General features: G+C 34.8%; 1 protein-coding gene across 1 annotated transcript in view; it reads right to left on the bottom strand.

Annotated features, from left to right (window-relative positions):
- The window catches only part of LOC138709268 (nose resistant to fluoxetine protein 6-like), a 153,986-nt gene that overhangs the window by 114,134 nt on the left and 23,547 nt on the right, over nucleotides 1-16,305 (bottom strand). Inside the window, exon 4 of the mRNA XM_069839927.1 lies at nucleotides 2,952-15,990. Within this exon, the coding sequence (XP_069696028.1) occupies nucleotides 2,952-3,156 (205 nt within the window). The 5' untranslated portion in view covers nucleotides 3,157-15,990. The remainder of the gene's footprint in view (nucleotides 1-2,951; nucleotides 15,991-16,305) is intronic.

The following is a 16,305-nucleotide window of genomic DNA, read 5'->3' as shown; positions in this document are numbered from 1 at the left end:
CCTTGCAGCAATGACTCAACTGCATTCCAGAAATATATAAATAACTGACAGCGCGAGATGTGGAAGAATTATTACTGTTCAGATATTCGCAGAAGTCCCAATAGTTTTTAAAGCAAAATGAAAACTGTTTTTTAAAATAATTATGGGTTTAATGTGATGTGCCATATACGAAATGCACTGTGAGATTCACAAAGCTGTGTTTGTTCACTTGCTGATATAGTAAAGGATACTGTGTCATATTTAAGATTTTCTCCAGTTACGTCTTGTGATGTAAAAGGGACATTTTCAAGGTATAAATGTAAGTAATATGTATTTTTCAGAATATAGAACAGTATCTCTTTTGGCAAACTGAAAATGTACAGTAGTGGCAAAAAAACCGGACCGACCCTTGTAGCTGATTTCAGAACCTTGCTCACTCAGAGCACGATAGACTGGTAACTAAGACTTTCGTGGTTCGAATCCTGCCTGGGAGGGAAACTTTCTTTTGTTTCTTATTCAAATTTATTTCCAATACTTTTCGATTGCAGCGATATTTTACTACTTAATTAACTTATTAATCCCAGAACATTAATTTTAACAGCAATCGAAAAGTATTGGGAATAAATTTGAATAAGGAACAAAAAAAAAAGTTTCCTTCCCAGGCAGGATTCGAACCACGAAAGTCTTAGTTACCAGTCTATCGTGCTCTGAGTGAACAAGGTTCTGAAATCAGCTACAAGGATCGGTCCGGTGTTTTGCTACTACTGCACATTATTATTAATTGTAACAAGGCTAGATACATATAATTATGTATTTTGTTTGTTATTCTTATGTGTATGGGCAAATAATTTCATATTGAAAATTACGAAGATTCTAATAATTGTCAAATATCTTTTTTATACAATATTATTTGTCTACTTCGTTTCTTATTCTAAGGTACAAATACAAGTTTAGTTACCACCCGACTGTACTTGCTTGTTTTGCTAGTTTGTTGACTGTGAGAGCTGCGTTACTATAGTTCATTCGGTGGATATATAGTCCAAGCTCACATAACTTAACAGTTTTGGTACGAACTTCTTACCTCTGGTCATTATCAATACTGAAAGTTTTATTTTTGTCGCTAGACAGTGCTAAAAAATTCACTCACTTCCTATTTAACCAGTTGGAAAATTAAAAGAAATTTTCGCCGAAAAGTAGTTAAAAGTCGCCACATTTAGCGACATAGAACGAACTAATAAAACTCATACAATAAGATAATATTTCAAATACAATAAATGACATCTTAACCTCACAGCACTGGTCACTACAGCTATGAACTTAGACTGTGAACATATTTACCAGATATAAATTAAAAGTGACGCTGGAGATTGTAATAAATAACCCAATATAACATACAATATAGCCTATGCTTTATATTCCTTTTGGTGTTCTGAGGATTAGGTTGCCGTATTAATTGATTTTCTCGTTTGTTTCTTTTCCAACTTATTTACGCCATTTTGTTGTTTGAATCTAGCGCTTGGTCTCACTGCACACATATGTCTTATACCTGATCGATAAAAAACATGACAAACTTGCTCACCGATAACTTATGATCCACAATTATCGTTGTAGAGGATCATGATTGGCTGTTGATAAATAACATATGATTGGCCTATATCAAATGAATAATGTATCAATGGAACAGTCAGTATAGTAATGACATTCAAAATAATGGCGAAAACAGTTGATAAGAAATTAATAAATTTCGTGGTTAATATTAAGGAGTTAGGTACAGCTTACAGCAGTAAAATTTTTGGAAATATTCAACATTTTTTTTCCTCCATTACTGTATTTTGTACAGTAATTAAAATTGGTATGTTTAAAACACTGTCCTTCTGCTATATATAAAAAAATATTTTTACGATTTAAAAAAAAATTATATATATATATTTTTTTTTTTTTTCAAAATTCAAAATGGTGGCAATTCACTGTGCAGTGATGAAAGCGTTTCCCTCATAACTCATAAACTTGTTAACTTTTTCATGTTCTCTCTCTTTCATTTTATTGCTGAAACTCATGTTTACAATATCATGATCTTTCAACTACATTGCTTAATAAATAATATATTTTATTTTATTTTGTGTTAAAAGAAAATACTGATATTTGACCATTTTTAAATGATTTTTTTTTGCATAAATAGACACAAAAAATTCCATCACAGAATGTTGGATAGTTTTTTTAGTTATGTGGGAAACGCTTCATCACTGCACAGTGAACTGAATTTTGAAAAAAAAAAAAAAAAAAATGTAAATAATTTTTTTTTAAATCGTAATTTTTTTTATATAGCAGAAGGACAGTATTTTATACCTACTAATTTTCATTATTGTACAACATATAGTAAAAGAGCTTACTGCTATAAGCTGTACCTAACCCCTTAAGTGTCAGAAGAATCAACGTGTTTTAAAACAATTTCAAGTCATATTATTTAATTAAAAGCATTTACTATAAAATTCGAATTTAAAAAAGATTAGTCTACATAAGTTAAAAAATTACACAGAAAATTCCAAATAATTATTTGGTATAAAAACCAAATTATGTTTTTATCTCACTTTAAGGTAGCCAAAAAAAAAAAAAAAAAAAAAAAAAAAAAAAAAAAAAAAAAAAAAAACTGTCAAGCAGAAAACACAAGCAACATTTCTTAAGGAGGCACACTGAGAAACGATTAGATCTATAAAATATTGAAGACGTTACCCAAGAGCGAACATGGAAGCTCACTGTGAAGAAACAAGTTGAAGTTAGTACCACAGTCTAGTATATACAGTCACGAAGCTCAATATGTAATAAATATGCATCTATAGATAGTTGCTAACCACTAGGATCGCTACTATCGCCTCATTACAGGCAATGCGAAATACTACCTGCACAGTCTATTGTTCCTAGCAACCTCACAACTCAAGCTTCGTGATTATATACTAGATTGTCACTGTACTCACTCTTGGCTGCCCAAACGGTGCCGTTGTCGAGGGCTGCCAGGAACTGTGCGACGTCGTTGCCACAGTCCGCTGTGACATCCCGACGCCAGGCGTCGCCGAGTCTGTGGAACTCGAGCACGTCCACCAGTTGGTCCAGGCGCGGGCCGGCCGCCGCCACGACGCGGCACGCGCAGCAGATCACCAGCACGATCCTGATCGTGATCATGTCGGACAGCAACTGCCGTCCGCATGAGTTTCTCTTCTTCGGCTCTTTCTACAAGAAGGTGAAGGTCGCATGCGCCGGCAATGCAGGCTCCTGCACTTCACTTTTTCCACTTTCTTATAGACCCTACCAGTCTTGTTCTTCCTTTCTAATTGAGCGTATTAAGTAACGAGACGACAAAATAACGAGATTTAAATTACGAATATTCTTACAAAAACACTAAAAAACTAAAATTGATATCATGATAACTTTAACAGAATAACTACCAGTGGACACCATTTGCAGGCGACATATTATTATTATTATTATTATTATTATTATTATTATTATTATTATTACTATTATTACTATTATTATTATTATTAATTTATTTTCTAAATGTGGATATGGAGAAGAATGGAACAGACAGAATAAGAAATGAAGCTGTGTTGGAAAGAGTGGGTGAAAAAAGAATGATCCTGAAACTGATCAGGAAGAGGAAAAGGAATTGGTTGGGTCACTGGCTGAGAAGAAACTGCCTACTGAAGGATGCACTAGTAGGAATGATGAACGGGAGAAGAGTTAGGGGTAGAAGAAGATATCAGATGATAGACGACATTAAGATATATGGATCATATGAGGGAACAAAGAGGAAGGCAGAAAATAGGAAAGATTGGAGAAAGCTGGGTTTGCAGTGAGAGACCTGCCCTTGGGCAGAACACTGAATGAATTATTATTATTATTATTATTATTATTATTATTATTATTATTATTATTATTATTGCACTTGGGGAGCTACGATAGGTAGCGAATTCCGGTTGCGAATGCCAGCTATAACGCTTGGGGGGATCATCGTGCTAACCACACGATACCTCCATTCTGGTTGGATGATCGTCCACCTCTGCTTCGGCATGTGGACGTGAGGCCAGCAGGCGGCTGGTCGGTCTAGGTCCTTCACGGGCTGTAGCGCCACGGATTATTATTATTAATTATTATTATTATTATTATTATTATTATTATTATTATTATTATTATTATTATTATTATGTACACGAAATTATTGGGGATCATCAATGTGGCTTTAGGCGTAATAGATCGACTATTGATCAGATTTTTTGTATTCCACAGATATTGGAGAAAAATGGGATTTTAAGGATACAGTACATCAGTTATTCATATATTTCAAAAAGGCATATGACTCAGTTAAGAGGGAAGTTTTATATAACATTCTTATTGAATTTGATATTCCCAAAAACTAGTTCGATTAATTAAAATATGTCTCAATGAAACTTACAGCAGAATTCGTATAGGTCAGCTTCTGTCTGATGCTTTTCCAATTCACTGCGGACTAAAGCAAGGAGATGCATTGTCACCTTTACTTTTTGACTTTGCTCTAGAATATGCCATTAGGAAAGTTCAGGATAACAGAGAGTGTTTGAAATTGAACGGGTTACATCAGCTTCTTGTCTATGCGGATGACGTGAATATGTTACGAGAAAATCCACAAACGATTGGGGAAAACACGGAAATTTCACTTGAAGCAAGTAAAGATATAGGGTAAACATTGGTAATTTCGTGATAATTTCAGGAAAATTAATTTAAAATACAAATTTGTAAATATACCCTTATTCCGATTTTTTCATCTAAAAGACTATGATTTGCTGTACAAATCTGGAGACATAAACGACTGGACACGTTCTTGAACAAGTGCGAAAAACCACTTTTACAACTTAAGCTAAAAGGTTGGTTATTTCGTGATAACCTTGGTAATTTCGTAATATTACATTGATAATTTCGTGAGAGGTAAAAGAATTGTGGAAAAATTCATTAAAGTCAAATGAAATTCTAATTTATTGTTACAAGACTTCAAACATAGTAATTTCGTCTAATATTCATAGCAAGAAAACGTAGAAATACGTATCAACACATAATAAGAATGAAATCAAAGTAAAATTGAAATTGAAAAGAGATCTTCTTTGCCCTGAAAGGGTGAACACTTTTATTACGGACTTCACCATAGCTTATAATACTAGGGTAACTCCAAAAGCAATACATAACATTTGTTTAAAAATTATATTTTTACCTTACAGCTTTGCTATTTTCACAGAATGTAGATGCATCCTTTAGGAACAAAATTTCACTTTTCCACATAATCCCCGTCCCTTTCAACTGCCTTACGTAACATAGGAACGAGGGCCTGTAGACCAGCACGGTAAAAGTCTGGACCAACACGTCTAAGCCACTCTTTAGCAGCGTACACAAGGGAGTCATCTTCTAACCTCGTTCCGAGAAGGGATCCTTCAGTTTACCAAAGAGATGGTAATCGCACGGTGCCAGTTGAGAACTGTAAGTCGGATGTTTCAGTGTTGTCTATCCGAATTTTCTGATCTGGTCTGTAGTCTTGTGACTGACATATGGCTGTGCGTTGTCGTGCAATAGCAGAACATCCTGCTTCTCCCGATGTCGTCGAACACGACTCAGTCGAGATTGAAGTTTCTTGAGTGTTGCAACATACGCGTCAGAATTAATGGTGGTTCCGTGTGGCATGATGTCCACAAGCAAGAGTCCTTCTGAATCGAAAAACACAGTAGCCATAACTTTTCCTGCCGAAGGTGTACTTTTGAATTTCTATTTCATTGGTGAATTTGCATGATGTCACTCCATTGTCTGCCTCTGTCTCCGGTCCAAAATGGTGGAGCCATGTTCATCTTCTGTCACAATTCTTGCAAGTAAGTCATCTAGCACTTATCATTGGCACTTAGCATGATAACAAATCAAACAGAAGCTACACTGAACTCATTGCGTCTCCCTCTTCTTTTTTGTTATCATATCTTATCTTCAGATTTCTAAAATTGTATTGTAATACAATATAAAATGTAACACTTAATGCTCAACAAAATTTCGCCTCAAACAGCTAAGATTTTTATCAGTAAATCTAAGCCTATATGGCGACTACAGCTGTATCTAAAATTCCAAAAACATTTCTTAAAATTTCATGAAGGTACAATAAATCTTTGTACCAGATATCATATGCTTACCTTTAGTAATAAGCCTGTAATGTAATTACAAACATCCACAAAATTTGTACGCCTGAGAAGTCGACGCTAACTTGCTCTCTCCAAACATTAAAGGTCACTGAAACAGCAAGAATAGTCACACAAAGCGTAGCTGTATGTTTCTGGAAACTAGACAACATATGCAATCCCTTGGCGGAAATTTGAATCTCGTAACACCATTGGTTAGTTCACGAAAGAGCAAAGAAAAAGTATCACGAAATAACCACTGCCACGAAATTACCAATGTTTACCCTAGGTTTGGAAGTAAACCTCGAAAAGACGAAGTATATGATTATGTCTTGTGACGAGAATATTGTGCGAAATGGAAATATAAAAATTGGAGATTTATTCTTTGAAGAAGTGGAAAAATTCAAATATCTTGTAGCAACAGTAGCAAATATAAATGACACTCGGGAGGAAATTAAACGCAGAATAAATATGGGAAAAGCGTGTTATTATTGGGTTGAGAAGCTTTTGTCATCTAGTCTGCTGCCAAAAAATCTGAAAGTTAGAATTTATAAAATAGTTATATTACCGGTTGTTCTTTATGGTTGTGAAACTTGGACTCTCACTTTGAGAGAGGAACAGAGGTTAAGGATTTTTGAGAGTAAGGTTCTTAGGAAAATATTTGAGGTTAAAAGGGATGAAGTTACAGGAGAATGGAGAAAGTTACACAACGCAGAACTGCACGTATTGTATTCTTCACCTGACATAATTAGGAACATTAAATTCAGACGTTTGAGATGGGCAGGGCCTGTAGCACGTATGGGCGAATCCAGAAATGCATATAAAGTGTTAGTTGGGAGACCGGAGGGAAAAAGACCTTTGGGGAGGCCGAGACGTAGATGGGAGGATAATATCAAAATGGATTTGAAGGAGGTGGGATATAATGATAGAGAGTAGATTAATCCTGCAGAGGATAGAGACCGATGGCGGGCTTATGTGAGATTGGCAATGAAACTCGGCTTCGTTAAAAGCCATTTGTAAGTATTATTATTATTATTATTATTATTATTATTATTATTATTATTATTATTATTTACAGAGGTTAACGATGCTTGAGAGTAAGGTGCTTAGAAAATATTTGGGGTTAAGAAGGATGAAGTTACAGGAGATGGAGAAAGTAACAAATACAGAATTGCACGCATTGTATTCTTCACGCAACATAATTATGAAAATTAAATCCAGACGTTTGAGATGGGCAGAGCTTGTAGACTGTGGGCGAATCCAAAAATACATATAGAGTATTAGTTGGGAGGCTGGAAAGGGAAAAAGACCTTTGGGGAGGCCGAGATGTAGATGGGAGGATAATATAAAAATGAATTTGAGGGAGGTGGGATTTGATGGTAGAGACTGATTAATCATGCTCAGGATAGGGACCGATGGCGGTCTTATGTGAGGGCAACAATGAACCTCCGGGTTCTCTAAATCCATAAGTATTATTATTATTTATTTTTATTTTATTTTACGTTTTTGTTAAGTCTATTTCTACACGCTTTAACATCTGTGGTAATATAGTATGTCTGGGATATTTAGGTATACCAATAGGTCGTTGTTACTATTGTTGAGTTTCTGTTTCTGTTGTGTTTTATAGATGTCCTGTATTCATATAATTGATTTTAGATTTTGTTTAATGTTTATGATATTATTTTGTCATTGAGGCGGTGATGACTCATAGAATGTAAATTTCCAATCCGGCATTTGCCTGAGGGAAACTATGAAAAACTCCTGTCAGGTTCGCTATCCATTGGGTTTGAACCCGGAACCCGGTTATTATTATTATTATTATTATTATTATTATTATTATTATTATTATTATTATTATTATTATCATTATTATTATTATTATTAAATCTTATGGCTGCTAAATTCACAATATAATACTACTGCACCCTGTCCTGACAAATAATTCTCAAGTTATAAATTTGTAAATAGTTTAGATCCTGTTCAGACTGTATAAATATCTAAGCCTAGGTCTTCCCAGTAGTCTTTCTTCTAAACGAGTTGCTCTGAACATCCTTTTTACTCCTTTCTCCTGCAGCTCTTCTTGCTTTACTTCTGACCCTGTCGACAATATCAGTTGATTCTTTTGTACACTACTTTTAACACTTGAATATAAACAATTGATTAAAAGGCGATCTTACTCGTGTTAATTATGTAAGCATGTGCTTACATAATTAACACGAGTAAGATCGCCATTTATCGACAATATCAGGTTCGTTATAAAAATTATAAATTTATTTATTATGAAGTTTCCTCCGTTCCAAAGCGATTTTCCGTTTATCATCATTTGTTTTTGTGAGTGACCATTTCTTATAAGCATAGACTAGAACAAACATAATTAAAGTCTTATAAATAACATATAAATGTCTTTTTTAAGTTATTGTTGTGATTAATATTCCTAAATAGTTACACAAATCATTCTCCTTGTGTTCCCCTTGTTCTCATATACACCTTGTTATCCCTGTATTCCCATTGTTCTCCTTATGTTCTCCTCGTTTTCTCCTTGTATTACCATTATTCCCCTTGTGTTCTCCTTATTTTTTTTTTGTGTTCCGCTTCTTCCCCTGTATTCCCCTTGTCTTGTGTTCGCCTTGTATTCCCTTTGTTCACCTCGTGTTTCCCTTGTTCTCCTTGAGTTCCCATGTGCTCCTTGTGTTCTCCTTGTTTTCCTTCTATTCACGTTATTCTCCTTATATTTCCCTTGTTCTCCTTGTTTCCCTTGTTCTCCTTGTATTCCCCTTGTTCTCCTCGTACTAGTTAAACTTCTTCCCTTAAAATTGAAAATCTTTTTTCGTCTTCTGATACGCGTGCTTAGCCTTCTATAGCCAAGTCATCTGGACAATTCTCTGTCTCATATAACTTTTCTACATATTTCGTCCATCTGTTCAGTATTCCTGGTTTGACTGTTATTTCCGATTTCGTCCTCTATCAACCACGTGCATTTGTTTTTTTTTTTTTATTTATTTATGAAGTCCAAACATTTTACTTCGTGGCACATTAAATTATTTCTCTCTAGATCTCCTATTTCTCTTCCATCCAGTCTTTCTTCGCCTTATCAGTTTCTCTTCTTAGTTCGTTGTTAAGTTCCTGTAGTTTTTTCTACCTTCTTCTGTGTTATTTTTCCATTTTCTCCTTTCCTCCATCTTCTCCAACATTTTCTCTGTGACCCACGTTTTCTTGATTCTCACACCTTCTTTGTATCCTACTGTTTCTTCTGTTGTTGTCTTTGTCTGTATACAGCTATCTTCAAAATTTGCTTCAAATTTTCTTCTTTCCTCTACATTCTTCAGTTTTTCCATGTTCAGTATCTTCGTCACCTGTCTTCCTCTTACCTTCTTCAAACGAATATCTACTTCGCCTATCAGGAGGACATGATCTGACTTAATATCTGCTCCTGATAAAGTCTTCGCAATTTTAAGCAATTTCGGAATATTTCCTTTACCAGTATGTGGGTGGTTCTGAAATTAAGTGGAAATTCAAGTCTGAATTTTTTGGAAAAAAAAAACACTCAATACTTCTGCAAACTATGGGTAATTATAAATCCATTCCTGTATTTATATGAAATGAGAAAAATCATTCTGTTGAACTCAAGAGAGAAATAATTTCTTCAAAAAACAAAATTTTAATTTTTTGAAAGGGCTGGAGGTGACAGCAGCTTCCACGGAGTTAACATGCTTTAACATAGAGGTGACCAATGCATTTCAAGTTATTTATTTCTAGGGTCCTTTGAAGCCACTGTCCCTGTTTCTGACTCACATTCAGAATAACTGCTGTGGTAGACCAAATTAATTTACTCTCCTGGGGTTTTCATAACCTGCTTATCTCGTTAAGGAAGTTATTTATTGCGATCCTCTTTTCGACTATTGAAGTTTATTCAATAGGCATTACTCGACCAAGGCCAGTGGAGTCCTGCAGCCTAGAGCCGTGGCGCTACTGCTCCTGCGTTCGTAATACCGCATCGCGATAGTTCACATAACGCCCGTGGCTCCATTCATCTTGGTCGAGTAATACATGGGGCAATTATCTTATGCTTACCTAGAATGTAGAAAAGTAGGTAATAAAATTATGTTTTGAAAGATACATTTTCCAGACTGTCTTAATGGTTCGGAGCAATCAATGATATAGTGCACACATGCTTGTTCTGGACCACAGTTAGTACACCTTAGATGGCCTATCTGAAGTTTTTTCGTTGTTGCAAAGCTCAGGACAACCTGATGAGCTCGCATTATGCCAGGAAAAGTTGAGATTTTTTAAGGAAGGGCTAAGTCCATTTTCTCTATTTCCTCAGGTTCAACTACAAATAGTTTGATTGACTTTGTTTCCTTGGGTATCATTTCCACTAGCTTCTCAAAGTTGTGAATATCAGTGCCTTTTCCTACCATCCTGTTTGGTGTCATTTTCAATACTCCACAATGCCATCAGGAGCCCCTTTCCCATGATGACTCTCAGTGTAATTCCAAGCAAGTCCTTTCTTGCTAAGATATTTAAGCATATTGAGTGGAGGGTCTATCGCTGAGGAAATTGATTGCATTTATTGCACCTGTCAGAATTTGAGCATAATTATTTGTGTTAGAGCTCGAATCATGTCTCAGTGAGTTTGACGGTGAACAAAAGGACAATACTTTCAGTTCTCCAGAAACATTCTTGTAATAAATGACTCCAGTATGCAAAGTCATAAGAACAGTAACAATAGTCACATTGAATTGTGTTTATTTGATTGAATTTAGTCAAATATAGTAATATAGATACAGAATTACTGAATAAAATATCTGGCAGTGAAAAGACACTATAAGAAATGAAAAATTATGTATATTTTACCTAAAATTATTAGAATGAAGAACACAGTCAAACCGAGATTTGAAATTTACAACAATTATTTTGTGAGCAACCAAATTAAATATAGATTTATTTCAGATCTGAAGACATTCAGATTTACACATTACAAACAAACTTAAATTCAGTAGCATGGACCTATTTTATTATTTATTTAAAGTAAACAGAAAAGGGTTTATATTATTGAAGAAGTTGGTCTGAACCCTGGAAAACATATTTTTATCTTGACTATTACACTCTTACTACGTCATACTACTTTTGACCAATAAAACGGTACGAAAGGACGTATTTCAACCAATCATGGCTGCTTATCGCACAATTTTATTGCGTCCCTAGCATTTGTTTAATTTTATCGCGTCCCTAGCATTTGTTTCTTTGTTTGCCAACATTTGAAACTGCGCTGGTCTGAACGTCAATATATATATATATATATATATATATATATATATATATATATATATATATATATATATAAAATTACAAACCACTCCAGTCGATGCACAGCAGTTTCAAATATGACTCGCATTGGCATTCAAGAACAAGAATTAATAAAAAAAAATCACTGATCATACCTATGCATCTTCTGAAATCCTATTTACAAATAAATGAAGAGCACCATTCGGAAATCTTGAATAGGTTGAATACACCATGTAGGCCTAAATCAACGAGTTCCACTTCTATTACGCACACGTCCAATATAACATCAATTGAACCACCAACCACATTCAAATTTGAAAATTGTACATTCAATAATTATTCCTTTTAAAATTATTCATTCGGAAATTCTGAATAAGTTGAATACACCATGTAGGCCTAAATCAACGAGTTTCACTTCTATTACGCACACGTCAAATATAACATCAATTGAATCACCAACCACATTCAAATTTGAAAATTGTACATTCAATAATTATTCCTTTTAAAATTATTCATGTTTATTTTTTATGTCATCGTCGTTAATTAAAACTTTTCTAACACTTGTGTATATTATTTAGGTTATGTTATAGCTTCTGCTATATGATATTATGGATAGTCACGTATCAGAGATTGTTTAATACTGAGATTTATTGAAAATCATCTGTCAAGTGACGTTGATTACTGGGATCCGGATGATTGAAGTGGAATGCAAATGTTTTAATAAAAACGAAACTGAATCAACAAACCCTTCTTGACTAGTAACCGTCTACAGAGTTCAATGAAGATTCCATAGTTGGCCCAACTGCCATCTAGCGTAATGGTGCAATAATACATTTGAAGACAGGTTTATTTTCGTAAGTCAATTAATATTTTATTGTATTGGAGTACTTTGTTACTTATAATCTTTATATACTTTCTTCTAATCGTGTAATAGTCAATTAAATCCCACTCGAGTTTTGATTTTCTCTAGATAAATCAAAACCTCTAGTGAGATTACTGTTGATAAAATTATTATTCTATGGTTAAGTGACCTTATAACATACAGTGTGTCTCAGCTTAAACAGTAGGCCTATCTTTATTGTCACCTCCATGGCATCAGTGTCACATCCACGGAACTCTGTTATCCATGAAGGCAACTTCCATGGATATCACAAACTTATTTCCCTCCAATATTTTTAACCTAAATAACCTAACCATGACATTTTAAATAAAGATAGAAAAATACATGAAATAAAACTTAGTTAAAAATAACTTTCAAATAGAACTAGTAAATTAGGGTTATTGCAAACATGGAGGTGACAATCAATAAAAGTTTGTTTTCCCTATGTATTTTTTTGTTGAAAACAAGAATAAATATAATTAATTGATGAACTAGTGGACTTACTCGTGTTAAATATGTAATATTTGTCCGGCCTACAGCTGTTTCAGTGCTTCACGCACCATCATCAGAGCCTACTAGATCGCGGTGTCATCTCGAACTTCTCTGCCTGTTAAGAGGGTGTGTTTTATTGTTGGAAGGTGTTGAAGTGTGGAGTCGAATAGTGTGTGTGTACTGAAATTGATCTGTGTGTTGAGGATTTGATCGGGGTGTGTTTTAGTGTGTTTGTATATTTCGTATTGTTCTAGTGTGTTGAGTTTTTGGTTCTTGGGTTGTGTGTGTAGGATTTCCATGTCCGTATTTATGTTATTGTATGTATGGTTAGTATTGGTTATGTGATCGGCGTATGTAGATGTCTCTACGAAATATACAAACACACTAAAACACACCCCGATCAAATCCTCAACACACAGATCAATTTCAGAACACACACACTATTCGACTCCACACTTCAACACCTTCCAACAATAAAACACACCATCTTAACAGGCAGAGAAGTTCGAGATGACGCCGCGATCTAGTAGGCTCTGATGATGGTGCGTGAAGCACTGAAACAGCTGTAGGCCGGACAAATATTACATATTTAACACGAGTAAGTCCACTAGTTCATCAATTAATTATATTCAAGTGTTAAAAGTGGTGTACGCAAGATTCAAAATGAAGAATAAATAATTCGTTACCTTCCATCATAAAGATCCTCAGACAAAACATAAGATTCATGCTTCATCCAAGCACATGTCCACGCTTATGCTGCCTACTAGTGAATTTTTACTGAGCCTGCAATGCAATTCCATGGAGGTGATCCTGTCTCCATGAATGCAGTTTTTATAAATTTGAAAAAATAAAATAGGTTTATATTTCTTTCCGATCTATTTAAAATAATAATAGATAAGGTATTCTGATTTATTTACAATAGTTAAATATTAAAATATTAACTTCCTTTACAGTAAGATATTCAATAACCCAGTTTTGTTTGTAAGATAGGACAGTGGACATTACATGGAGGTGACATCCCGCATATATTTCAATTAATATTAAGAAAATTGTGTTAAAAATCTATAAATTATTACTCTCTGGCTCTTGATAATGGCAATTCACTTGAGAACATATAATAAAAAGAAAACTATATTACTAATAGAATACAAAACAGAAGAAACAAAAACACGAACACAAATTTCCACTTAATTTCAGAACTACCCATGTATAGTCTATCTGGTATTTGCTTTCGTCCCTTGGTATGCCCATGTGTATTTTCTTCGTTTATGTTGTTGGAATTATGTATTTTCAACAATCATTGCATTTATTTTACAGAAATTCACCAAAGATTCTCCTCTGTCATTTCTTCTTCCTAATCCATATTTTCCAACTGTTCTTCCCTCTTCTCCTTCTCCTATAACTGCATTCCAGTCGCCCATTCCACGTTTGCAGTTTTTCTTGAGGAAGGTAAATGCGGTAGCTTCCTGTTACTTTCCACGCACCACTCTCTCTTTCGCATCTTAAAAGATCCCAGGGGGCCCCAGCGTGGAGGTGAGGAGAGTGGATTTGACTAATTGGGCCCTTCGGACTTTACCGAAATTCATCGCAAGGGTTAAATATCAGTTCTATCAGGGTTTTTGACCCGATCAGAGACCGGGAAATCCCAATTAGCCTTTGCCCCCCATTTGCAGTTAATGCAGAAAAATTCGCTCTGGCGCCGGGGATCGAACCCAGGGACCCCCGGTTCTAGGCACTGGGCGCTCTAACCACTGAGCTATGCCGAGGCTCAATCCAGAGCAAGGGATCGAATCCTTCTCCTTTGGTATTTTTCCCTTTGGTAACAGATAATTCTGTAGGAACAAAAAATTAACCTTTACATAGATCATTCGCCCAACAGTGCATATATACTATGGAATCTCGGCCACTAAGTCACTCAAATGAGTGTGCTCCTTGTGTGATGATGGTTGACTTAATATAATATTATGTGTCAATATATGTATCGAACATGGCCTAAGACCACTAAGGGAAAAATACCAAAGGAGAAGGATTCGATCCCTTGCTCTGGATTGAGCCTCGGCGTAGCTCAGTAGTTAGAGCGCCCAGTGCCTAGAACCGGGGGTCCCAGGTTCGATCCCCAGCGCCGAAGAAAATTTTTCTCCGTTAATAATCTTTCGTTTAGTTAATTTCTAGATAAAATGTATTTTAAAAAACCAATTCGTTTTGAAATGCGCGCATAGTTTTCGTGTGACTGGGTAATGCAAAACATGTGTCGTTTGAGTAACAATGAGTTCATCTACCGATCAGAATGAGAGGTGATTGATAATAATCAGTACAATTATAATACTTTCCAAACCAATAAACTAAGAAAAGTTCCTTAATAAGGGTTACAACAAAATTTATAATTACATAGTAGGTCTACAATTTTATTATAAAACTTATAAAAATCAATAGGCAAAAAAAAATTGTTTAATAGAGGAACGTTGTCAGAGAAATTTATAATTATTATGTCAGTATAATTTTAAAACTTAGCAAAATCATGAAGTTAAAAAGCTGTTTACTAATTATTGTAACATTATCAGTAAAATTGTCAGATATATTTTTCCAAAATGTTCATCACTATCCACTAATATTTTACCGAATTAGTGTGATGTAGAACAAATGAAAGAAAAAAACAGTGAACGAGGAACTTTGAAACTCGGAATTGGGCAAAGGATAAGCGCTTATGTGTACGCCAGACTGGTAATAAATATCTCTGTTTTTTTAAGTTAACCATCTTTAATTAACTTCACAATCTCTCCGTCTGAATCTACAATGAAACACTTCTTCTGTCATATTTTTCTAACCTGTATTGAATTAATTTTGTTACTTTTTCCAATAATAGTATGAGACCATATAAATAAACCCTTGTAAACATGATAATTTTGTCATCTATTGCGGTTTAATAATTTAAGTACTTATATGAAGAGACACGACGATTAAATGAGATGTATAATAATGGCAAGAGCTGTGTTCCTCTGTAGCTTCGACCAATTTACAAAAATTTCTTCATTCCAAGTAATATAAGAAACACACGGCCTCAAGCCCTTGGCGTCAGCAGACCCTTTCTCTTCTCATCTGCCAAACAACCAAGGGCCATGTTGGGAACAATTACTCATTTCCACTGAAACTTGAGCCCTCCTCGGCCGCATGGAGGCTCTGTGAACAAAACAGAATTGGATTAGTGACAATTCTTTCATCGATCTTACCTGAAGAGTCTCACTTCTCTTTGCATTATTTTTTGCTATAGGCTAATTTTAATTTTCACCGTAATATTTCTACAATAAATGTAACTCTTATTTCAAAGTATATACTTACTTACTTACTGGTTTTAAGGAACCCGGAGGTTCATTGCCGCTCTCACATAAGCCCGCTATTGGTCCCTATCCTGAGCAAGATTAATCCAGTCTCTACCATCATATCCCACCTCCCTCAAATCCATTTTAATATTATCTTCCCACCTACGTCTCGGCC

The sequence above is a fragment of the Periplaneta americana genome, chromosome 11 (assembly GCF_040183065.1).
Source record: "Periplaneta americana isolate PAMFEO1 chromosome 11, P.americana_PAMFEO1_priV1, whole genome shotgun sequence".
Taxonomy (NCBI): Eukaryota; Metazoa; Arthropoda; class Insecta; order Blattodea; family Blattidae; genus Periplaneta; species Periplaneta americana.
The sequence above is the reverse complement of the archived record's forward strand: the minus strand, read 5'-3'. Positions and strand labels throughout refer to the sequence as shown.